The sequence below is a fragment of the Protomyctophum bolini genome, assembly GCF_963924005.1.
Source record: "Protomyctophum bolini genome assembly, chromosome: 13".
NCBI lineage: Eukaryota > Metazoa > Chordata > Actinopteri > Myctophiformes > Myctophidae > Protomyctophum > Protomyctophum bolini.
Window position 1 is genome coordinate 28,769,224 of NC_137874.1, and position 27,477 is coordinate 28,796,700.

At 39.8% G+C, this 27,477-nt stretch overlaps 1 protein-coding gene across 2 annotated transcripts; it reads right to left on the minus strand.

Annotated features, from left to right (window-relative positions):
* Positions 1 to 1,626: 1,626 nt before the first annotated feature.
* On the minus strand, positions 1,627 to 23,872 carry tmem164 (transmembrane protein 164). 2 transcript variants are annotated; one of them, XM_080780480.1, is made up of 6 exons: positions 23,023 to 23,872; positions 16,197 to 16,246; positions 15,674 to 15,740; positions 10,132 to 10,207; positions 3,694 to 3,794; positions 1,627 to 3,362 (listed from the first exon to the last, which is right to left on the minus strand). In XM_080780480.1, the coding sequence occupies exons 1-6, from the start codon at positions 23,458 to 23,460 to the stop codon at positions 3,156 to 3,158; spliced, it is 939 nt and encodes a 312-aa protein (XP_080636606.1). In that variant the 5' UTR covers positions 23,461 to 23,872; the 3' UTR covers positions 1,627 to 3,155. The 2 variants fall into 2 exon arrangements, with proteins under 2 accessions (XP_080636606.1, XP_080636605.1); XM_080780479.1 differs by having other exon boundaries at positions 10,129 to 10,207.
* Positions 23,873 to 27,477: the final 3,605 nt, after the last annotated feature.

The window sequence follows — 27,477 nt, forward strand, 5'->3', positions numbered from 1 at the left end:
TCTTACTGTCTGCCTGTCTATGAGTAGCTGTCTGCCTGCCTGTCTATGAGTAGCTGTCTGTCTGCCTGCCTGCCTGTCCAATTGTCCATGAGTAGCTGTCTGTCTGCCTGTCTGAGTAGCTGTCTGCCTGCCTGCCTAATTGTCCATGAGTAGCTGTCTGTCTGCCTGTCTATGAGTAGCTGTCTGCCTGCCTGCCTAATTGTCCATGAGTAGCTGTCTGTCTGCCTGTCTATGAGTAGCTGTCTGCCTTCCTGCCTGTCCAATTGTCCATGAGTAGCTGTCTGTCTGTCTATGAGTAGCTGTCTGCCTGTCTATGAGTAGCTGTCTGCCTGCCTGCCCAATTGTCTATGAGTAGCTGTCTGTCTGTCTATGAGTAGCTGTCTGCCTTCCTGCCTGTCCAATTGTCCATGAGTAGCTGTCTGTCTGTCTATGAGTAGCTGTCTGCCTTCCTGCCTGTCCAATTGTCCATGAGTAGCTGTCTGCCTGCCTGTCTATGAGTAGCTGTCTGACTGCCTGCCTGTCCAATTCTCCATGAGTAGCTGTCTGTCTGTCTGTCTGCCTGTCTATGAGTATGTCTGCCTGCCTGCCAGCCAGCAAGTTGGCAAAAATGTTAATAAATTGTTATGGCTGAGTAAAATAAAATACAATAAACACAATTTGCCTGAAAATAGATTACCCAGCTATGACCTTTTTCATGAAAAAAAATGAGTAGTGATATGGCTGACTGAGTAAAATAAAACAATCTACCTGAAAATAGATAGCTATAAGTGAAGAGCAATTTCCGCAATTTCCATTTCCAACTATTAATGGCAGCTGGGTTTCATCATTCAAATAAAATAGAATTCTGTCCGTTTAGCTATAAAATTCAGGGAATAGGGATACACAGTATATGTCTTTCATTTGCATTGCATCTCCCCCCCCCCCCCCCCCCCAAGCTTTTATTTTCGTTCGAGTAATAGTACAACTCTAATAATAATGTAATTAAAGATAACTTCATTCAGATTATTTATTTATTTTTATTTCATTTTCCAGATTTTCTTTTTAGATTTTCATTGGTGGGCCAGTCATAATGGTCCCGCGGGCCTGATGTGGCCCGCGGGCCTGAGGTTGAGTATCACTGCACTAGTCCAATGTGGCCGGCCCGGTTCCGGCGAGCCTTCTCGTGTCCGAAACGGTTGAAACAATGACAGTTACCACGTGGGGGTCCCTGGAACATCCAGACCCCCAGGAACATGCCCAGTGAGCCTTCCCGTGTCCAAAAAGGTTGAGAAATGACAGTTACCGTGTTGCAGCATTATGTGCTCAGACAGACACAGGGACACGCATAGCTGCGTAATGGAGCAGAGGCACCAGTCAAAAATAAATATACTGCTCGTTGGGTGGATTGAGGCGCTAAAACAGATTTATTTTAAAGAGAACCTGATTGTAATGCCTAGTAGTGGGCTAGTGGCCAGCTACAGTCAGTTGTAGATTGAGTGGTATCAAGCTATACTTAACATCGTACCAGGGTACAATTAATCTACACCCTTAAAGTGATGTTTGTTCAAAATCAGGAATAGGCCTAACTTCCATTCAGATGCAGACCTAATGTCCTATAAAAAAATAATAAAAATGATTGAGAGCATGAGTGCTGAAATCACTTTTATTGTTCAATACAACACAGTACACATAAAAATACAAAAGTTTATTTTATCCCTTTTTTCTTTAAAATTGAATATTAGTTTGTATACAGTTAAATATGCGTTACAATACACACATTCCTCATACATAGAATTGGGAGTCTGGGACACAATGAATAAAGTTTTCCTATTTTCAATTGCATACTTATTTTAGAACAGGGATTTTAAATAAATATATTCAGAAAAGGCTCCATGCACAGTATCGGCAGGTTTTCTTTTTCAGGCATAAAAACATGTAACTTGTTAACATTGAACATGTTAAACTTAAATTAGGCTGCCCTTTATGGTAGGCTAACCAGCAATGTTAACCACTTGTTAACTTTGTCAAGGCGAAAATAGCAGATCTACAAGCTCATAACCATGCTCACAAGTTCACATCACGATGCGAGGTGTTGTGAGCTTGTAAACCTTTTTTTGGGGGGGGGGGGGGGGGGGGGACCTTTGCCTATAATGGCATGCCCAAAATAGGAACACTAGGTTTCAATTGGTTAAGCAGCAGCAACACCAGTTTCGACTAGTCTAGTCAGAGATCAACCTTGGCTTGGCACACAGTCATATTTTTTTGAAAGTTACAAGACAGAAAAATAAGCAGTGTACTCTATACTGCACTGTTCTTCTCTTACATATCCCTTTGAATGTCAATACAAAAAAGAAAGATAAAAGAAAGAAAAATAAACCAAGTGCCAGTGATCATTATGATCATAACCGAAAAGACTGAGGAGCAGTAGAAACTGCAAACTTCTCTCCTGTTCATTAACCTGGCTTATTCCTTCCTATTTAACCTCAACCGTTGAGTAGGTCAAGTGGGGACAGATGCATATCACTTGTACACACCATAAAACATATTTACCCATGTGAGCTTCTATTTTTAGTCATGACAGCACAGACGAAGAGGTGGACACAAATGGCCAATAGAATGCTACTTGGATCATGGATCGTGACACTTAAGACGATCTATAAACAACTTATAACATTTATATATCAATATTTTACATATACTGAAAATGTAACTTAATATAAATGAACCGGCAACTTCACCCACTAACATACATACTAACTGGTGTAGTTATCGCAGATAATTGAAGTTTAACAATTACAGTTTTAGGAGTGACAAAATGGAGATAGCCCCATGTTCTTTCCTTAGAAGATTGCATTGACAAAAAGGCAGCGTGAAGACGTTTTCTCTTACAATTTCACTTACTCATCCTGGACAAATTCAGTCCCTCAAAAGACAGGAAAGGCTAAATATGGTCAACTCCACAATGTTTACCGTTAGTCCCTTCCTATTGTGTTTGTGCATGCAAGTATGCGGGCAAGCCAGCTATAATACTAAAAAGGAATGAGATTTATTCACTGACCCTGAAATGCGCATTTGTTACAGTAAAAACTGAAGTGTGTTAAAGGATTCATAAAAAACAGAAAAGAAAACAGGCGATTGGAGTGAAAGGCTTCATCTGGGAGCATCTTCAGGAACATTCAGTCAACCTTCTTGTTGCGTAGTCTGACAGAATCTGCCAAGTGTCTGCACACAGGACCAGTATGCTGGGATAGGATGGTGAGAGCCTTCCCGTGAATCAGTGTCAGTAGGGTCTGGTGCCCTGCAGCCCAAACCCGATACCAGGGGCCGTAGAATGGGTCCGACACAGCCGGGCACAGCATGTTGTTGAGATTGACCTCAGTAACCTGGAAGAGAAAGAAAATGCGATAGGGACTAGGGAGAGAAAGGAGTGATTTGAGTTGCAAGGCCTAATTGGTACATGTTTTATTAAGTACATTAAACAAGGTTTAATAATAATTTCTGATAAAAGATCATTAAATTGTTAAACCTTTTCACAGAAAATTTATAAAAAAAAAAAAATTCATCAGATTTGACAGTGGCATTTGATAGCATTTAGTTCACTGTACACTTGTCATTACCGATTGGCCTAAAACAACAGAATTTCCCCAAACCCCAGAATTAAACATATTTTCATGATGGACTATTATGTGTATCCAGTAGATGGCTCCATCTTACCAGGCCTAGACCCTGCAGGAAGAGGAAATGGTACAGGAAGAGAATGCCAGTGGATAGAAGAGCCCACCACATGTCACCCAGTGGCTCGGGTTTGTACACACCTGCAGAAAGACACAATCACAACAACTATTATTTGTCTGTCTGTGCTTGTCGGATGTCATATTTGCACAGTGCACATCTTTTAGGAGATTGAGAACCCCACCCCACAATGGCCACATCCCTTTTCATTTTCTCAGTAGTCAACAGGGCTACCTTTTTCGCAGAGCCTGGGGTCGATGGCCGCTGATGGGCTACTTGTTTTACAGGTTAGGTTAAGCCTTAACCTAACCTGTAAAACAAGCATCATGCAAACCTGTAAAACAAACTATGCCTTAACCGTTAATTAATTAATTAATTCTGACGGCTCATATGACAGGTGTTCTTTAGTACAGTGCAGGTGATACAAAGTATACAAAATAAAATCCAGAAAGTCTTGCTTGATAAATACTATAGTACCCTAGTGCCAGATATCATGGGGTAAAAAAAAAAAAAAAAAAAAAAACTAAGACACTGTCTGCAGGTGGGAAACATAATACAATAAACCTATTCATCGAGCACAGGCAACCAAACAAACCAATTATTGGAGAGCCCTCAATGTGCAAGCTTTATTTATTTTGTCCTTTTACTGTTAGTTTGACCCAAGTTCGGGTTGAGGAAGTGCATGTTGTTTCCATTTTTTTCAATAACCAAACAAACCAACCCATGTCGACTCCCTTGAGTGTTTTCAATTCATGCTTAACACATGTTCTCACATGTCCCCCTCTCCTCGAAGTTAGACTGGGCAAGCTCTAAACTGACTGGGCCACGGCCCGCGTGGCCCAATGGACCCTACGCCAGTACGCCGGTGTTGATGGTTAAGAGGGAACTGGCATAGGGGATGCACAGGAGGTCCTAGTGGTATTTACATACTGTGCTTATACAATGTGAATATATGAATAAATAATATATTTCAATAGTCAATATGAATAGATAATTCATATTGAAATATATTATTTATTTTTTTGCTCCCTAATATCAGTATTGGCCCCACACATTTGGTATGAGTTGACCCATGTTGTCCTCTTCTACAAATCCTATACATTTCTCTATACATTCTTACCGGGTGCGCGGTCGGGGAAAGTTAACTTAACAAGAAATCTCTAAGAAGAGAACACCAGCACTCACGGACATGTGGTTTGTTGCTCAACCTGTCTTGTCAAAAAAAGAAAAAACTTTCCAGCTAATTTTGCTACATTATATATTTTCTACTACCTGCAATGTTATAAGTCCTGAACAACCCCCCCCCCCCCCCCTCATCATCAAGGGCTATTTATGCCCATTTTGCACATCAATCTTTCATTATGTGCAGTGTACCTGCATAATTATTGGCTAAAGGACTTGGAGACGGGCATAAAATGCTCCATTCATGTTCATAGTTTCTCATATTAATACTGTGTATTTTTCTGTATTATGATTGCACTTTTGGGTTTTGTCTGAATGTTGTTTATATCGACATAGACAAGGGAAGGTGTCGTACCCCCCCGGACATTATAAAAGTGACACTTCCTGATATTTATAGCATGCAACGCTGACGAAGGCTCCAAGCCGAAACGCATACGTTGTGCTGTCTGCAGCATACCATGCCAACCATAAAATATTGTTTTGGTGCTGGTATTCTCTTCTTAAGAGATTTCTTGTTAAGCACAAAGTCTATCCTAAATGCAATCTCTGCCCACTGTTGCCTTCTTAGACAGCGGAGAAACCAAATGTTCTGCATTTCCACTCACTTTTCCTTCATATATTATATAAAGGGAGCTGATTTAACTGGTAGCAGAGGCAACAAAACAGAGCCTACTGTACAACACTGAGACATCAAAGCTAAGCATACCATTCATGCATCCCTCCCCAACAATAGAGAAATGCTTTGCCATGGTAATAGAAAACAAACCATTACAGACACCCGGACACAAAGACACTCCTTATTTCTGCATGACTGTGAGCCTAACTGGGACAAGTTGAATATTTCCTTTTGTTGTGCTGCCATGTCATGTTACAAGGGAGGAGTAAAAAGGAGTTTTGTTGCTTCTACATTGTAGAGGCAACAATGACTCAGATATTCCATCCTGATATCCAGTGTGGCTGTTTCCAATTAAATCCACACTTCACATGGAGAAAGTGTTATGGTGCCATGATAGACACAGCTTCTTTATTACTCTCTCCTAGCACCAGGATAAGGTGTTTAAGTTCAAGTTCATTAACATGTGCATAATAATACAATGACATTCTTGTTCTCTGGCTCGCTTTGCCTTCACACAAAGGACACACCATCCCAAATCCAACAAAGAACACCTACATGGATGGACTGCATACACAAAGCACTCATAACGTATAGGCTACATTATATTGTTGCTGTTGTCATGGCCAAAACCCAAATCGATCATTTTCAGTAAATAGGGGAAAAAATTATGTGTTAGCTATAATTTAATCACAAGCTCTAACTCTTGTTAGTATTTTGACCTGGTGTCCCCATTTAGGGCAAGAATTGTGAAAATAGACGATCTACAAGCTCATAGCACTACGATCATATGACAAGGTATAAAATGCAGTAAGGGAATAAAGGTGCAGTAAGTGCTCTTTTTTTGTTAAAATAATGTTAAGTAGCTCTATCTATATTCTGATAGTAATCATTGCAGTAGTAGTGTTTCTTCAGTAACAGAGGTCTTCCAACAGAAAATGCATTCAACCCATTTAGACCCGAGCTCGATTCTATAAAATGTCTTCTAAATCCTGACCGTTTTTTGAAAAACCATGTTTCTATGTCAGTCGTTCTCAAACATTTTCATGTCAAGGACCCCCAAAAATATATGTATTTGGCTGCCGACCCCCACCTGAAAATATGTTGTTCCAGGGACTTCCCCAGAAGCAAAGATCTGCGCCACATTTCACGCTTTTTCAAAAATAGCAGACCTACAAGCTCGTGCTTGTAGATCTGCTAATGGGGTACATGGCATACCACATTTATCCAATCAGGAGAGAGAACTCAGGATACAGGATAAACAAGTGAGATTGGAAGTGATGATACAAAGAATTGAGAAGACAACATCGGAATGGAAGACAATCAAATTGAAGCTGATAAATCTCCTGTAGGGATGCAAATGATCGATTAATTTAAACCGGCCCACATGTGCGTTCTTTGGCCGCATGCACGCAGTCGCAGACAGCATTACATTCACAGAAAACCGCCCACTGATAGAACCAAATAATTAAATTAATTGTTAATCCTTACGTTTAATTGAAGAATTTCTTAACAATGATTCATTTTTGATGAATTGTTAACATCCCTAATCTCCTGATTAGGTGAAATTTGCAACCCATCTGAGAATATATTTTCTGATTATTAAAGAGCTGGAGAGAAGTGGAGACCCCCGTTATTGAACAAACACTTTATCTATATACAGTAATGATTACTATCTGAATATAGAGCTTTAAACCTTTCACACAAAAGAAACCAAAATAAACATAAAACATGACTTACAATAACTTTAATTTATGACAAAAGATGCAATGTGGACATACAAGGTTCCTGGCCCACAGCAACATTGTGTATTCCACGTTCCACGGTGACATTACTGTGACAACAACATGCATATGGGTGCAAAATGATTGCCTATGGGAAGAAAGTGTTATTGAGAAGGGTGGTGTGTGATTTGTCCGCCTGGTAACATTTTGCAGATGGAAGAATGAGAACAACGAGCATGTGCCAGGGATACACACAACACCTCACTTAAACCATTCTCTCAAACTTGTTCCATGTCAAGGACCCTCAAATTAATATGTATTTGGCCGCTGACCCCCATCTGAAAATATTTTGTGCCTGGGACCCCATACAAGATTTGTATTTTTTAAAATAGTTTTTTTCCCCCTTTTTTTAATAGCAGATATACATTGTGATGTGATGTACAGTATAAACTTTTATATTTGAATGCTATATAAACAAATGTTCTGCTGGAACCCCCTCAAGGACCCCTGTGGGTCCCCACTTTGAGAACCACCGACTTGAAGGGGAATACCACTCATTTCCAACATTGATCTACCGGTATGTCATTAATATACCTTACAGGAAATAATAAATCACAAGGTCGAATCCCACCATTTGAGTTGCCTAGAGTTGAGGTCTAAAACTCGGGGTCATGTGATCAGTGACATACAGAAGGTTGGCTTGCAGAATACACCTTCCCTATGTCACTGATCACATGACCCCAAGTTCTTTAGCCCAACCCCCCCCCCCCCTCTGAGCTCAATTGCACCAAAAAAAAACCTGAACTTTTAACATTCAGTAGATTTTCTGTGGTTTTCTGGCTCAAACAGAAAGAAATCTGAATTCTATTATGTTTTGTTTTACAATAAATTCATTTTAGAGTAGTCATTATTATATTTTCATAATGACCTGCGACGGAAGTGAGTCAGTCAGTCAGTCAGACACGCAGGTACCAACCCACCTCTGACATCTTCCTACCTTGGCTACCTAGTCAACTTGGCAAAAGTAAAAGGCAGTTTACAACAAACCCAGCCCCCCGGGACCATCAGTGGAGGTGGATCATGATCTTGGGGAAAAACACGGTTGTCCAAAGCAGCCTACAGGAATTCCCCACAAAGTGGGGAAAACCAAACGTTTGTTTTCCACCTTTTATTACAAGAAGCATGCGTGGATGGAATATTCAGTTTCAAAAGTATTTTGTTTTGCATGCCAACACTTCCAGAATGACAGCAGCAAGTCAGTTAAAAAACATGAAACCCCCGTAGTGCTGGAAGTTATATGGAGCAGGCTTGTGTGTGTGTGTGTGTGTGTGCTGCTGTAGGCCTACTACCTAAATAACTCATTTTTAGGGGTTAGGGCATTGTAAAAAATGCAAAACTAATAAAATAAAGGTAAAAAGATGCCTTCCGGACGTATCGCCCCCCCTGGGGGTCAAGTTCAAACTACGCCCATGATCCCAGACCATAGAAAATCCACTGAATGTTCAAAGTTCTGTTTCTTTTGTGGTGTAATTGAGGTCATAAAACCTAAAAGAAAAACGAAGAATAAAAATAAATGAAAATATTTTTTATTTTGAAGTTTCAGTCTAAAACGGAAGGCTGTGTTTCTAAACCAATCAGAGTGTCACATCCCTTCAGGCGGGGTCATCCCTATGTTCCCCAGGTTCTATATTCCCCAGGTTCTATGTTCGTCACTTACCTTCGGGTTTAGGGTTAGCGTTATAGGTTTCTGGTTTAAGGACTTCAGTGTTTTGTACTATACAATTGTATGTATAAGTACAGAACAAAGAATGTTTGTTTTTGCCATCTTTGTTGAAGAGTCTGAGAAATTATGTTTTAGTTTATATTATGCCATTGTTCAAAGACTGAGTTTAAATCAGAATTTGCTACTAAAAATAACACTAAGACTAAGTTGCTAAAATACTTTTAGTCTTACTAGAATTACTAGGTTAGGTTTCTGGTTTAGGTTTATTCTAAGTGGGGAACAAAGAACCTTTTTTGCATGGTGGGGAACATAGAACCTGGGGAACAGGTACGCTCCCCTTCAGGCTATTTGTTGTTTACAAGTCATACAGAGCATGCAGCTACTATGTGGCTTAATTCTAACCTATAATGTTTTCAGATACATATTTTAGTGTGCTGAATAAGTTTAAAATGAGTAATACACTGTCTGGATGTCATCTTGAATGAGAAAACGGAGTATTTCTTAATCATCATCAGCTGTAATACCATTGGGCTAGCCCACCCTAGCCCAATGGTAAGTCCGCCTCTGATGATGACCATGGATATGGTCTAAAAGCGTGAAAAAAATATATTTTTCATTTCACAAAGTCTGTTTGGGACACAAGAAACACTTTCCTGGGGCTTTTGTGTGTGTAATATGTGTTTTTAGATATTTTAGTATTTCAAATATCTGATGACTCAGACATTGGTCTCACTTCCTTCCTAGACTACAATGTTGTCTCAGTCAGACAAACCCACAAACAACATGACTAGGTGGGGCAATGCACCAAAGCATTATGGTCATTGTTACAACTAGCAATCCAGTCAAACCCTAGTCAAACACAAAGACTTCATTATTTTTCTGGCCATAGAGTGCAAATGTCAAATTGTGCTACGGTTATCAACTACAAATACTATTAACATTGAGTGACTGGAGTTTCTTCCAACGGTGAAATGTCCCTTTAACTCTGGAGAGTGTACAAATAAATTTAACCAAAATGTTTTGTTTTTTTTTACTTTGTACTTGTTTCCATCTACACCAAACCGAGTTGTGAGCTTGTTGCAGAGACTGTTGCCCCCAGAATAGAGGGTTCTAGGGTTCAAGTTCAAATTAAAACTGAATATGACAACAAAAGTTGTTACAAGAATGGAACTCACCACCTTTCCTGAACAGGTAAACAGGCACCAGGTAGAGCATGGAATGTTGGATGTAGTAGACCTCCTTCTCAAACGGAAGCTGAGTATAGCAGAAATGAACCACCTCAGTTAATTTACCCAGTGTAAACTTATACTTATACTTTTGTTTTGAGTCAACACACACATCTACAAGCTCACGGCGCATTGCGATGCCAGCCATGAGCTTGTACACTACAGTAGGCTATTTTCAGCACACCACAGCATTGTTTGATGAATGAAGCATATAAATCATAGTTGAAACTAAAGTTCTCCATTTGTCAAAAAACAGTGACAAAACCAGATTATCCCTGTGCTAGATTAGACCCGTTGACCTGTCTGTCTAGCATTTAGCGACTAGCATCAAATGCTGGATGAGTGAGAACTTTCTCAAGCTAAATGAGGATAAGACAGAAGTTCTCATAATCGGTTCTAGTGAGCAGCAAGAATCAATAACTAGAAATGTCTAGTGTGGTTGCCGCAATTGCTTATATAGGCCCCCCGCTCATGCTCTGCATTTTTTGCATTTGCGGCACCCCCTATGGATGAAAATGGAATTGCCCGCGACATGTGATTCAAATTTGGGATGGATTGGACATTCCGTTCGTGATTTGTGGCATTGTTTGTAAAATAGGCCCCTGCCACTAACTTCGGAAGCCGAATACGGCTGAACGATACGCACTATCAAAACTCTGCCAGTTTTAATCGGATAGGTCCGGAGATCATGTGTACCGAGTTTTGTGCGATTTGGACAAAACATGCAGGTGGAGGATCAAAAAGTGTTTTTTGAAGAAAATTCTATCCTGACGGAAAAAGGAAATTTGATATTACGACCTACCTAAACGTAAAGTGGGCTGTTATAGCGCCACCATGAGGCCGACTGATATAATAAGTTAATTAATTTTAGTAATTATTATGAACTTCCCCTCCAAATTTTCTAACTATAGCACTTACCGTCTCTGAGGAAAAAATACTTGAATGTGAGTTTTCGTATTTTCATGTCAATGGGGAAATTTAATGCACGAATAATTAAAATATACATTTCTCTTAGCAATGAGCAAGCACACGATTCCCGATTTGACATATGGCTCAAGTGCGTACAGTCAAAACTGTGGGAGTAGTGCGTCAAAATAAGTTACTATAGTTACTCCATAATAATAATAATAAGTTACTCTAGAAATAACCAGTAAGACGCGCAAACGCGGGAAGCGAACGCAGCTGAGACCCTGCAGATCATGTCTGTCTGTCTGTCTGTGTGTCTGTCCCGCTGTTACTGTATATGTGGACCTGGCCCCTTTTGTGCCCATATATGGAGCTGAGTGGACCTGGCCCCTTTTGTGCCCATATATGGAGCTGAGTGATTGCTGATGCAACACACTCCATATTTGGATAGCGGGACAGACACACGGACAGACAGACATGATCTGCTAGGTCTCATTGCGAACGCAGTGAGCACTTACTACCAGTAAGACGCGCAACAGCGGGTCAGATACACAGACAGACAGACATGATCTGCAGGGTCTCAGCTGCGTTCGCTTCCCGCGTTTGCGCGTCTTACTGGTAGTAAGTGCTCACTGCATTCGCAATAAAGTGTTTTACACTAATAAGCAGACTTGGCAACCTGACTGTAGAAAGTAACAGTACAGTAAAGAAATTGGGGGTCATTATTGATTCTGAATTGAATTAATTTAATCTAATTTCATATTTATTTATTTCATTTCAGTTATGGTTTTACATGATTATATTCATTTTACGTTGTACTTTCTTTTTTTTTCTTTTTTTTTTTACATATTCCATAACAGAAAAGGAGCAGGAAGAAGATAAATCTTATTGATACCTTCCCCTATCTATCATTTAAAAAAACTTCTTATTGATGCTGCTACCAACCATTAATTTTACATCACCATGATTACATCAAATAAAAAAGAGAGAAAACAACAAAGACAAAAGAACATAGAGCTCAACAAGAGAACAAACAAAGCTGAGGGAACGAAAGAACACTTATGGCCCAGGCGGTGGCGTAACCGTCTGGGCACCCGACTGGTAATCCAGTCGCAGTGTGCCGCGGGTTCGACTCCCGAGCCCGACACGGCCTTTACTGCATGTCATCCCCCCATCTCTCTCCCGTTTCCTGTCAGCCTACTGTCTGTCCCTTCAAAAACCAATAAAAAGGCGTAAGCCGCAAAAATAAAATATCGAAAGAACACTTATATCTAACCTTCCAATTCATAATTTCCTTTTTAATTCACAAATTAATCATGTTACCAAGATTGCCTTTTTTCACCTTAGAAATATTGCCCGAATCAGAGCCTGTCTGTCATTGGATGATGCAAAAACGCTGATCCACCGCTTTTTTTTCCCTCGGCTTGATTACTGCAATGCACGTTTTTCTGGACTGCCAAAGAAAACAACTGACAGATTACAACTTGTCCAAAATACGGCAGCCAGTTTTAACTAAATCTAAGATGAGAGAACATATCAATCCAGTTTTAGCTTCACTGCATTGGCTTCCGGTTGTTTTTAGGATTGATTTTAAAATTATTTTACTTGTTCATAAAGCTCTGTGGTCACGCACCTTACTACCTACATGACTGCCTGCCTAGATATGTCCCAAACCGCCCCCTCAGGTCCTCCACTGCTGGCCTGCTCAATGTGCCTAAAACTAAAACACACAGTGAAGCAGCTTTCTGCTTCTACGGGCTGACGGCGTGGAACAAACTCCCACTCTACCTTCGTCAGCCATTTTGAAAGCGCAGCTCTTCTTCTACACTATTGCTTTTAAATTCTTTGTTGTTATTCATGTCCTCACTGTAATGCATTACTGCTATTATTTTAATGTTGTTTTATGCCTTGCTTTTTTCTCCACCTTTCATGACATGAAATGCAGTACAAAGTGCTTTACAGAGCACTTTGTACTGCATTTCATGTCATGAAAGGTGCTATACAAATAAAGTATTATTATTATAATTATTAAAACTACTAACCTTTCACTTCAATCTTTACATGTTTCACACATGACTTAATCGTCTTACTTGTAAAGGGTCCCATTCTGTTTAGTCTCAAATAACATTGTTACCTGAAATGTAGGCTACAAGACACATATATCTATATGTAGTACATATCTATTATTCATATTGACAGCAGTCCTTGTTACAAAAATGTCCACCTCTGTTTTAATAAATCAATGCAGAAGTGTGCTGGAATGGCCTTTATGGAAATACATGTCTATAAAGACATATTACAGTGTGTGTTTGTTTAAATACAGCATTTCAGCTTTATTCTGATTAAATAACAGCAAGGAGACGGAATGAAGAAATAACAGAACAAAGCAGAATAAATAAAGCATTACTGCTTCTGCTTTACAGACGGACAAGACAGCAGAGAGAGAGATCTCTCAAAACTACTCTCAACACACATAACATGCACACAAGAAATAAGAAACCAAGTTTACAAGCTATATGCTCACAGATTCAATACTTTTGGGGTTTGTAAAGTCATGTCTATATGTTAGAGATCAACCGATTATCGGCGCCGATATTAACGATATTGTAATTCGGAGGAAAACCGATATTTCCTCTATATATATGTATGTGCTCCTCTCTGCAACTGGTGCTGTTGAATGGGAGTAGTCCACTGAAATGATACAGTATAATATATAATATATTGTTATTGGTGCCAGGGTGGGAATTTGTAACCTGACTCCACCAGATTGCGGCAGTATTGAGTTCACAAGTTCCCTCCTCCTGCCTGCATCTGGGCTCTCTCAGGCATAAACGATGAACCGGAAACAGTTCTGATATCTCCATAATAATTTCAAGTTGTAGTCTTGTTAGGTTGCGTTTACATTTGCGCTGTGGCAGCGCTTCAATATGTCATCAGTCTCACGTTGATCCCGCCTCTAGCGGCCGCATATTACTCAGAACAAAACTGGTTCGGAGTACATCGTCTCTGCCCGAGAGAGCCAAGACTCTCCCTTCTGGCTGCATGGAAATGTTGTCCAGCAGGGGGAGTGGTTTCACCAGGCTAGGACATTTGTGAGAGTATTGTTAAAGGAAACGTTTTCTTTTTTTTTATAATAATAATTTAAATGAATTAATATTGTTTTTTAATATCGGCTATCAGTCTCTTTGATCACTATTCACTACTAATCGGTATATGCTGTTAACTGACTAATGGGGGCATTTGACATCACCCCCAGGCTGAGGAAGACAATGTGAGCTTAACATTAAATGGACAGTGACCAAACCACAATTACACTTTACAATTTAGGAGTTTAGCAGATGCTCTGAATCCAGAGCGATTTACAGTAAGCCAGAACAACACATGGTAATACTTCAAATACATAAAAAATTGTCATCAAGAATATTAAGGGAGCTAAGAACCTAGCATCTGTCTAACAGTATAAAAAGTTAAACTGTAGAGTAAAGCTACTTACTTACATACACTATAGAGTGCTATGTCTACATAAAATGCTATGTAAATTACATAAGTTTAGCCTTGGCATACGCCTGTAAGATTGTCGAGGCTAGTGCAAGTGCTACGGGCTAAAATGGAGTCTGAAGTGGTCGGTTTTCAGTCTGTGGTAGAAGATTGGGAGTGAGTCTGCAGTTCTGATTGCAATGGGAAGTTCATTCCATAGTTTTGGAGACAGAAGGGCGAAGAGTCTGGGACATGTGGAGCGTTGTCCTGGCTGTTTTAGTGAATGTTCTGCCAGCCTCCCTGTGTTGGCTGATCTGAGCGCGCAAGGCGGGTTGTACTAGGGTCTGATTAGACTTTGAAGATATGGAGGTGCCATACTTTTGGTTCAGGGTTACCACACATTTTTTCCAATGAAATTTCAGAACTTTTCCAGGATATTTTTGCCAGGACTATATAACAATAAGTCAGCGTAATTCTCTCACCGCTCCGCTCATGCTCTGCAGCTGCACAGGTTGGTGTCACATGACAAAGGAACAGACCTACAAGCTAACTATGCATCACACTGAAGCGAACTGTGAGCTTGTAGAGCTGTTCTTTTTGTCACGTCCTATACATTATGCTGCAATCACGCAGCCTGTTCAGAGAAAAAAAACTACTTTTGTTACATATTTCGTGTAAAAATGTATTGGAAATGTTTATTTACAAACTAATTACCCAAAAAATGCATAGCCAAATATTCTTCCAGGATCCTTAATAAAATTCCAGGACCTTTGATCCATTTCAAAACTTTTCCAGTACTGGAAAAAGTTATTTCTAATTTCAAAACCTTCTCAGGAATTGTATGACCGTGGGAACCCTGTTGGTTGCTTTGAAGGCCAGCATCAGAGTTTTGTACCCAGTAACGGGGAACAACCGGGAGCCAATTGAGGGAGTGGAAAAGTGGGGAGACATTTGGCTGGTTGAAGACCAAGCATGCTGCAGCATTCACAATGACTGGTGACGGGACTCTTGCACAATAGACAATGATATTAGTGAGCTGGGAACACTTATGTCAACAATAAGATGTTCAAGATATTTGAAGATTTTTCAGATTTAATAGTAGGCTACTTACCAGTCTAGTGTTAACCACAGGGAACATGAGAGCCAATAAAGCACCGTTCAACATGTGAACCTGAAGCCTGAAATTACACATGGAAAAATATATATTTGTTTGGGAAATTCTTTGGCAAAGAGATTTGGTGTAGACAGAAAGAAGGTCCAAGTACAGAACCAACTCAGAACTGTTTAATAAGAGTGTTTAACTTTAAGTAAGTGATTAACCGTTGGCAGAAAACTCACAATATTGGCTAAAGGTTTAATTCCGCTTTAAACTCTCCGTGTGTGGCTGTTGGTGTATGGTTACTGATCATGCATGTAGTAATGACATGTGGGATGTAGCCAAAACAACATTTGTTTATACAGCACTATTCACAACCCAGTTATAAAGTTAACATACTCTGGACTCACACTCTAGACATTATTATTAGGAATGTTAAAGCGAGTGACTGAGATTAAGTTTGGTTTAAAGATTTTGTCTCAAGACAATTTTTGCTATTTGCTATTTTTATTATGTACATTAGTCTCGTCGTACTCACCTGAAAACAACCATCGCTGTTTTACCTGGCGGACAAGCCAATAAGAAGATCTGTTGTGGAAGACAGGGAAAATGTCAAATTAAAAAAATGCATGATTACATCTCATTCTCTGCCTCTATGACTTTTCTGGACCTACACCTGTGTGTGTCATCATAGTGATTTCAGCCAGCAAAAAGGACATTTTCAATGTGAACCCTATTCGTATAGGTTAGCCTGACACTCAGTCTGAATTTTTGATTTGAAATGTAGAATATCCCTGGAAGTAATCTGATTACAATTGTAATTCACCCAAAATAGTAATAAAACCTTTTAGTTGTAAAGTTTAGAATTAGCTTTAGCAGGAATACATTTTATGAAAATGTTTAGTATGATATAGATTTAGAGTTATTCAGCATTTTTGTCTGGCTGTATACAAGAAGTGAATGGCACTGCGCATGTGCAAACCCAGCTAGGATCACTGAAGAAGGAAAAGCAAGCAAAAAATAAAAAATAAATCAGCGATCCGGTTTGATATCAATAATAAAGCTTATCTGAAAGTCCAGGAAACATGAATATTGGGCGATGTAGTCATAAGTAATTTGTAGACTGAAGAGAGTAAAAGGCCAAATGGATGTTAAAACAAAAACATGTTATTCACAGACTGGGAAAAACACTCCAACTAAGATAGTGAGATAATGTTTAGAGTTCAGAGTGCCCTGCAATATGGGTGAAGAGTAAATGTGACAAGCACTCAGAGCCAAAGTGTCATGAAAGATATGATCTCCTGAAGTAAGTCATTTTATGTTTTCTAAAGTCTGCAGAATACAGAATATTAACTGTCAAGTGAAGGAATTAATGACTAATCTCTGTGGAATCTAGGATTCTCTTTTTCAATCTATGCAGGATCCTAGGGACCATCTGAGTAGCTATCGCTGGCCCTGCATTTGGTAGGCCTACGCTGTTCTCACTATAAGACTATTTGCACTGTAGGGCACTTGGTCTCCTTATTTCCTCTTTCCCTGAAATTAGGAGAAGTTCTCTCACAGTAGCACTGAACTGGAAAAAGGGGGAAAAATGTGGGTGTGTACCCAAGTGTCATGTTTCCATCACTGCTGACTGGAGCTGGATCCAGAGGGAGGGGGTTGCCACACTGAAAGCTCTGTCCACACTCCACAATAGTTTGCAAGCTTGTGCGAGGGGTGGAGAGGAGACCCATGTCTGAGGACTGGGAGCAAGGCAGGGTGCAGAGAGATTTGTAAGTGAAGAGGAGGGAGGCAAAATTGTAGGTGATGGTGAATTTAACTGGAAGCCAGTGTAGGTGGATGAGGGTGGGGGTTATGTGCTGCTAGGCCTTAAACAGGGGTTTCCAAACTTTTTTCAAAGGGGGCCATATTAGAAAATATTAAAACACCCAAGGGCCAACTAACTACATCTCCTGACATAATGTAGCTTCGGACTATAACAAAGTCACAGAATACAGATAAATACACGTGCATCACATTTAAATGATTCTATTTAACTATCATGATCATCAATATTTAATATCAATGGTCTTTTGTCAGGTGTGTGCTGTGAACAAAAAGTGTAACTCAGCCCTTTATCAACCTTACGTCACATGTACAAATGTAATCAGGCATGCAAGGTAAAAATAAACAAAAGAAATACAAGGAACAAGGAATACTGACTTAATAAATTATACTCTGGGAAATCCCCAGGTAAAAGAAATCTTCAATGTAAAAATGTCCCATACTAGTTCATAATACAATTCAGGTATGAAGCCGCGGGCCATATGAATTTCGTCCCAGGGTCACATTTAGCCCGCGGGCTGCACTTTTGATATTTGAAGGTTATGCATGCTAACTGTGTTTGTATACCTGCCTGGGTGTTTAAACAGTACCTCTCCTTCATCTTGTCCTTAAACAAAGACCAAGTCAAATTCTAAGTACAGAATACAGTACAGAACAGTACAGAAAATGCATGTATAAATACACAGAAAGTTTATTCCAATTTCCTGTTCCAACAAATTAAGAAGCATAGTTCTCTTAAGCAGGACAACTCAATGTCATTCTATGTATTCAAAACAAATGTACCATTTGGCAACATGCATGCAGTTGCATTTCAAAACACTCAAACAGCACAACAAGAGATGAATTCCCACATAATTCAATTCTGACAGGATTGACTCAATTTGCATATGTGCTTGCTTATCCAAAATACTACTTTAAATAAAAACAGCACTTTGTCAAGGAGGGCCAACTCCTCTGTATGATGGCTGAAGCTGCCAATGCTAATCCTTTTCCATGAAGTTTATTTGAAAAGGGCAGGCGAGCAGATAGGGGGGAGGGTGATCGACCCCCTCAGTTTCATGAGTAGGGTAGGGGGGATTATCCCCTCCAAAAAAAAACATGTACCGTGGCTACATGTGTTTTGCTGTGTTGGCAGTGTTTTGCTGTGAAATCCGCTAAAAAACACGAGGAAAAATCTGCGTAATTATGCGCAAAAGTGGGGGGGATATCCCCCCCTCCTTATGAATTTTTTCACGCACACAGATAGCCCCCAAATATGTCCCCCCCAGTTATGAAATGCTATCTACGACCCTGGGGCTATCGCTGAGAAAAGTAAGATATGGAGCGAGACAGGACATGACATAACCTGTAACACAGGCCCTGTCAGCTCCTGTGCCAAAGTCTAAATCCACAGCCCTGCAATTAGGTCTGAGTCACCAGCGGCACAACAATCCTACGTTACCCAAAACTCACTCAACTATACATGGTTGTCGTCTCATCATAGTTACACACGTACAATTCTGTGAGGTGAAGGACAGCTCCAAATGTCAAATTGCATATTGTTACAGTAAATCAAAAGATTGGACGATACATATTGGGATTGTTAAGCTAGTTACACTAGGTAAAACAAGGTAAAAAGGCCTTATGAGTTACATCACACAACAAAATATGTCATGCAGGGAGTTGTCAGAATGATGTAAGCAGGGAGTTTTCGCGCAATTTCTCTCATTCAGAATCGGATAAACAAATGCCGCGAAATGAGGTCACATAAGGTGAAGGAGCACGATGAGCATGTAAAGCATTACAATAAAGAAAAGTGTAAGATCAAAACATTCTTTAATTGGAGTGCCTTCAAAAGCCAAGTTAACCGGCACAAACCGTTACATGCTGGTCCCTGGTAGCTAGAGGGCCTTCCCACATGGCAGCACCATCTGCAGAAAGAACTTTCCATTTCACCGCTATCACCCACCAGTCAAACTAGAGTCAAAGCTAGTCAGTGAATTGCAGAACTGTACTTTCTAATCCTGGCTCATGTTGTGTCTCTTCAAGTAGAGGTTCATTTTGAGAAATGATTGGTTTCCTGCCACTTTCCAACTGCCAGGCTGTATCAGAGTTTATATGAGGCTGTTTTTATAAGCTTTCCAAAGACAAAGTCAAGCACATTCAATTTAAAGTACCTCAATGTCTGTTCCAGTACAGAAATATTATACTATAAAATAACAACTAGGCTATTAAACAATGTCATAACATTATGCTATACATGTGAGAGCATTTGATGATGTGTCAATAATCTCTCTACACTAATTAAATAAAGTAAAGAATTATTCAGCACTTTATTCAAACTTCTAAGTTCTAATACATAATAGCATACTCAATCCAGCTATTATAAGGATTTCCGGCACTTGTACACAGTCAGAATATTTAACAATGTTTCCAATTAAATCTGATCTAGCCAGATAAACCTTTTAGACTGCACGTTAATGTGTGCATGGCCTTGTGGGGAAGTGTTTAAGATCCACATGTGTCCCTGTTGGTCCAAATACCAGCACTGTACTGTACTATCTGCTTTCCTATTGTTCCCTTCAGTAAGAACAGAAAAACTAAGGGGAGGGGCCATCCGACTTCCCCATTTCCTTTACAACATTGTTTTACACAAACTCTCTCATTGACACCAACAGCAGACCAATGGCCACTACCTCAAAATATTGTACTTTCTCTGCTTTCAATTCTTATACTCCTGAATCATCACTTTAAATTTATTTCCACTCTCATGTAAATGTGTGGTGCTGTATAATGATCAAATTGTTTACAATCTCTGGACCCAAATTGTTTCCTTGGCTATTAGTTTCAAATAAAGCCAGAAACCTCTTTCCTGTGTCTGCTTCAGCTAGATTTCCCACCGATTTGTTAAATAAGTGGACAACTCAGTCCTGTTTTTGTTTGATTGATTGAATACTTAATAAGTAAGGTAATAATAAGGTAGTACAGTCAAAAGTTATGCTAAAAGGATAACACAAAAAACCCAGAGGGGGCTTTCTATTGTGGTTCATTGTGCTCAATTCAGAATCACATTGTTGTTCATTTTATTATTCATTCATTTTCATTTTCAGATGACTTATCCATTATAAACTGCTTATTTTGTAATCAGGTCCATTTTACATTAATTTTGTATCCATTGAGTTCGATTTGTATCTCAGAACTCCACGAGGTCACTGACACTGACTTCAGCTTTTTTTTTTCATCATTGATGGTTTCAAATAAATATGCTATAAGCAGGGCTTGACATTAAAGGTAGAGTAAGTGATTTCACTCAAAAAACCTTAGGTTTCGTTTTTGGCTGTGGGACCTAAGCCTTCGTCCAATCAGGATAGAGAGTCAAAAACGAAACCTAAGGTTTTTTGACCCCCATGGGGTTAACTGGGGACAGGGAGGAACTCCTTATATGGTCAGCACACTCTATAGTAGGGAGGATTATCACAACAAAACAAAAAAATAAGTGATATTTGAATTAAGTGAAATCACTTACTCTACCTTTAAGGCTTGTCCGGGACAAGTATTAAATCTTCCCGGACAAGTGCATTAAAATTGTACTTGTCTGTTGGACAAGTGACTCTTGGTTTTGCTTTTTCTGTGACGCTCATACCAGCCAACAATATTGTCTGACATTATTGTCTGGCTTTCCTAATCATCACCTTTCCAATATTGTTATTAGCCCTTCTGTAATCTTACATACATTTCATGTATTCCAAATAACAAATACACAGCCATATCAGTCCTATCAGAGCAGTTTGCAGACTGACCACGTCAGCGTAAACTTGTAGCACTGCGTGTATACTCACCCAGTAATTCATTCTTAAGACTTTGAGTCAGATATTGTCCTCTAGTTGTGAAAGTTGTGTTGAAACATGCGTTATTTAAAATATCGCCACTTTTACATGAGGAAAAGCTAGACTGAAAATATAAAAACTTCAAGTCTTAGGAATTCATTATTGGGTGGGTGCACAGGCAGTGCTAAGTTTAAATGCCGACAAGGTCAGTCTGGTAACCGTGCGCAGATAGGACCGATCTATGGCTGTGTATTTGGAATACATGAAATATAGATCATAGACATTCTAATCTAGGGTAAAAGCAACTTACAGATAGTTGATTTAAAATGTAGGCCTATTTGTGTGCTCGTGCTCCGGACAAATGACTTTTGTGCCTCAAATAGTCAGTGTCAAGCATAATAGAGATACTTCTTTATTCTCACAAAGGAAATACTTATTTTACAAAAGTAAACATTCAGTCTACCCTTTGTACAAATTTTGCTTGCTCCCCTCTCTCTCTCAACAACTTCTCTCTAGGCTCATGCTAAAAGGGCTCTCTGATTGATTACACCTTTTGATTGCTTAAATGGAAACCGTTACATTGCATTGTGTTCCTCATTACACAGATCCTCATTACACAGATCCTCATTACACAGATCTGTGCTCTGGCTCTGTGTCTCAATACTTTCAAAATGCAAAAGAAATTTCCAAAAAAGGTGTTGGGCAAAGCTTCTGCTGAGTAGAGGTGGTGACAACACATTTTTTATTTGCTGTTACATTTCAGGTTCTAATTTCGCAGTATGGCTCATAAAAGGATATCACACAATAATTAAATGGTTTCCTGTCCAACAAAGACTGCAGTTCAGTGTACTTTAAGCGACTGAACCTAACTGACTGACTAACTGGTCACATAACTGACCTCTTACATAGTCATAAATGTTCACTTGACTCAAAGCAACTCACACTAACCATGGAACAACAGGTTTTTCTCCATTGCAGTCACATACCCTTGGAATAACTGGAAGTACACTTCCCAGAATCCCATGCCTTTCAGAGTAGAGCTCAACAGGTAGGATGTGGGGAAATTAGTATTATTAGACTGAGAAAAAGGACATTTTCTCAATTATACTTAATTTTGTAATCAATATACATTTTCCTGCAGGAATTGTTCAAAATGTCCAACAAAATTATACATGCGCTGTAATGTCTCCACAACTTGGTCAGAGCTGGGAGAAGTTTATTCACCAGTCATTGACTTGTTTTTCCATTTCCCAATTAATGTTTATATTAATAAATACTGATTAATCTGTCCTGCTCTAACATGATCACTGATTTCCGTGACGTTTATTGCATGAGCTACAAAAAATATGCAAATGTTTGACAACCCAGCTCTGTGACATCTAAACAAATGTTTGCAAATGAATTCTAGTCGACTCACCTACATGTTCAAATACTGTTGGTGCTGGGTTGCTTTGCTCATTTGACTATAGTTTCTAACGACTATAGGCGCCTACAGCTATGGTATGTTGTCATTGATGATAATGAGGCTAAGAACTAAATGTATTCTTCAACGTTTTAGAGTACCACTTCAGTACCACACATACAAATACATGATGTCTTATATATATATATATATATATATATATATATATATATATATATATATATATATATATATATATATATATATATATATATATATATATAAGACTAAGGAATTCAATCAACAAGGCTAGAAACGTGTGCAATGCTTACCTGTACCATGGTCACAACATGACATGGGTTCAGGAGGTAGATCACGGTTTTGGTCGCAAATTTGAACCCGACCTCTACTCCAAAAGTCATACACAGAGCAACGAGCAACAGGTTCTTCCCTAGGCTGTCCTCCTTCGTCTTTGCACAGTCCTTTCCGTTCACTTTGAGTTCTTTCGAGACGTTGATGTTCCTCAGTGCCAAGGCGATCTCCACAACAGAGATGACAACGATCACCAGGGTCTCACTGATGCGCTGCTGAGGCGCGAGAAAGGCGGCACATTCGGGGCCCCCGTTGCCCTCGAACTTAGGGTCCACGCCGCCGTACACCCAGTCTAAAAGACTGTAGATGTTATACCTGGACATGTTCCTCTTCTCTTGTGGGAAAAGATAAGAACGAGACGGAATAAAAGACGCAGGATTGACTTCTTGTCGAAACATGAACTGCAAGGTTTCTGCTCTTTTGCAATCCGCTGTGTGGCTGGGAGGCAGACATGTAGATCCACCACCCGGCAATAATACAAGCTATATCTCCTCCTACAGACCTGCTCCTGGTGTAGCAGCTCCGCTAGCAGGTAGTTGGGAATGTTTACCACGTCTACCTTAACTAGTAAAGTCCTCCGGCGAGCCCCCCGACTCAATTAGCAGGCATGCTAAAAGATAAACACTCATCAAATCGGTGTCAAGATGCCCTAAAGCGCATAAGTTAGTGCGGCAGCGGCTGACCTGTGACCAGTGTACTGTTCGCACAGTGAAGCTAGCATGTAATTTAGCTGGGCTTCAAGTTACCCACATTAAAGTCACAATACCGAGTTTGCAACAACGACTAGAGATAGTCAGTACCAGAGCTAGCTAAGCTACAAAACATGAAGGCACCCCAAAACATAGATAGTGTAGAATAGATCCCATAGTGTGTATGGATGGACGGCTGGCCCGTGATTGGCTATAGTTGGTTTCTAAGCAACCTCTGATGCCAAGCTGAGGCTACACATTCTTTCCTCTGATCTTATCTCTCCAGCCGTAATGAAAGTCTATGTTTATTCCATGTTTATTCCAACCAACCATATAAAACAGACAATTCTACCAAAATAATGTTTTTATTTTATTTATTATAGGTTATCTATTACAATACTTAGTCTACCCACCACCACCAACCCCTTGACTGAAGTGAACATCATTTTGGGAAGGTAATTTCAAGAATCGATTAATTAATTTATGGTCGATGGCGCGCCTGCCAGGCAGCGCCGCTCCGGGCTATGGGATGTACCCGGTGCTGATGACGGAGAGGAGATCTACATCTAATGTGTGATAAAACATAAAATGAAAGGTGCAGTCAAATGTGAGTTGGTATATTTCCAACCTCAATCGGTTGTTGTATTCATGTATTTTCATAGTAAACGAGGGCCTCATATTTAGGAGCATTCCAATTTCCTTGCCCTCTAGTCTAGTGTTTCACTCACACACTCCTCATGTTACCTAATGCTCCACTGCTCCAGTAGCGTTATACACGTCCAGAACGCACCCTCTAGTGGTGTGTGCAGACAGAGCTGGCTCTGGTAGCCTATTCATTCAAAAGAAAGTGTGTAGCCTATGTGCTCAATCGATGGCTGGAAGTGGAGTCGATGCCAAATTGACATGAAGGCGCATAGAACAGGTGTTCCCAAACTTTTTTGGACCAGGTACCCCTTTTGGGGTAGATATTTTTTCAGGTACCCCCTCATCCTCGCAACACGGATAACAATATATTTACAACCACAAGCAGTGTTTCCTGCAGGAATGTCTAAATCAGTGGTTCCCAAAGTGGGGTCCGGGGACCCCCAGGGGTACCTGAGGGAGTTCCAGGGGGGACCCATCTATTTTGTTCATGTTCATAAAGTGCTAAAGTGTTTAAAGCAGTGGTTCCCAAACTTTTTCATGTCAAGGACCCCCAAATTGACACTACTTAGCCCGTGGACCCCCATTTGAAAATATATGCCAGGGACCCCCATAAGAGAAGACGTACACATTTAGACGTCTACATTTAGACGTCTACATTTAGACGTCTACATTTAGACCAGGTGTTCCCAAACTTTTTTGGACCAGGTACCCCTTTTGGGGTAGATATTTTTCCAGGTACCCCCTCATCCTCGCAACACGGATAACAATATATTTACAACCACAAGCAGTGTTTCCTGCAGGAATGTCTAAATGTAGACGTCTAAATGTAGACGTCTAAATGTATACAGACGTCTAAATGTAGACGTCTAAATGTATACAGACGTCTAAATGTAGACGTCTAAATGTGTACGTCTTCTCTTATGGGGGTCCCTGGCATATCTTTTCAAATGGGGGTCCACGGGCTAAGTAGTGTCAATTTGGGGGTCCTTGACATGAAAAAGTTTGGGAACCACTGCTTTAAACACTTTAGCACTTTATGAACATGAACAAAATAGATGGGTCCCCCCTGGAACTCCCTCAGGTACCCCTGGGGGTCCCCGGACCCCACTTTGGGAACCACTGGCATAGAAGACCGTGCTTTGGAGTTTTGACTGTCGCATCTTGGCAGTCAGGAGTCGGCTAATACTGGAATGATTTGTGCCCACAATGGGCTATAGCCTATATCGTACGGCATACTATAGCGCGCCGTTTTTCATCATTTTTGACGATTTGACAAAAATGAAAAAAATAAAAAAACGATGGGTTATAGCCCATGTTTAGTTAACAAACAATAAATACAGGAAAATGTTCAGAAGAATACTTGAATGTATCAGCATACCTGACCAAAGGTTATGTGCAGTTCATTCATATCCATGCATGTGTTCATCAGTTTTTCAAATTGTTTGCAATTGTACGTATCACCAGTAGAATCTTACCACCAAGTCTCTTTAGACAGAGTTTTACCATCCCGTGACCTCTATCTTTTTAATAGTGACAGAGTACCCTAGGGCAATCATTTCTATTCTCATTCCAAAAAGTACATCACATGGCATGATGATAAACAATACCAACTGAGATGATGGTTAACTGGCAGAGCCCTATTAGATATTAAATCAGGAATCTCATGAAAGATCATTTATTTTACACATCTTTAGTTATATACTGACTTGTGGCGTGTGACCCTTTTCACCTCTATTACAGTGGTTCATTATATGCATTTTGATTGGATATTGTTTTTATGCAGCACTTTACAGAAATAATGCTACAAATCACAATAATGTTATGCACCTTCATTTGAAGTGTTAGAACAAACACTATACGTGGAGTGTTTGGCTCCCTCTTACAATACAGAATATACCCTCGCTTTGTATTGGTTTCATTTTCCTCACACATCACAAACAAAATGACCTGCATGCATCAGAGTACAGCCCACACAACAGAGAATACCACAATGAAACAAAGGATTTATATGTCAATAAACCACCAAAAGGCATAGCAAATGACTACCAGAAGTTACGTTCTGCCAGTGTCATAGATTTCCACCGTGGCACTGTATTTTAAGTCAGACCTTGCAATCAGGGGAGCTTATTGGAGTTCAGGCCCCATGACATGAATGCCCAATGTGAAAATCTATACATCTCTGTCAGTTTAGGGTCCCATAATCCTTTCAGGCTTATTCCACCTCTGTTTGCAACGCCATGGCAAAGTAATAATACCTTGGTACAAGATCCTTTTAAACCCCACTGCCATTTCCTATATCTTATACAGTGAAGACATGAGTTTGGGACAGGGCTTTAGAGAGCACATCCTCAATATGGGACAAACCAAATGGCTCTTTTCAACTACAAAGGGGAACCTTCCATAACCTGAAAACTGCCAGCACCCGCGAAGTTATGTGATGCTTTTTTGTTTGTTTTCATTATGATCAGAACCACCCTTGATGGAAACATATTTTACCTCCTGAGCAGCTAGGGCCTAAATTAGGTTCTGAGCCATAACTTATGGAAACAAATCCAGAACCAAATTCCAGCTCGGTTCACTTACTTCTTGTAGTCAAAAAGAGCTAAAAGACAACAACTATCAGAATCCACTGTCACCCTGTAGCTGTTTGTCAAGAAACACTGTGCTTCCCCAATGCTTTGTGACATAGAGAGAGAGAGAGAGAGAGAGAGAGAGAGAGAGAGTGAGAGAGAGAGAGAGCGAGAGAGAGAGAGAGAGAGAGAGAGAGAGAGAGAACAGCTTGTACAATGTCGCTTGCGGACAGCTGCTTATTCACAGTTAAAAGTTTTAAAAAGTGCACACATGGTACTGATCTAAAGTAGATTTGATGAGTATTATATGTACATTAAAAAAACACAACACTCTGTTATAGAGCTGGATTTAAGAGCAGTACTTATCAAAGGTAAAAATAAACAACCTGACATATCAATTCACAAAAGAACTAGCAGAATTGAATTCACAATAGTAGTATTAATAATCTGTGATTTGTCTATAGCTTTCTAACCATTGAGATTTGCAACAATGCTGCAGAGTTAATGTCTT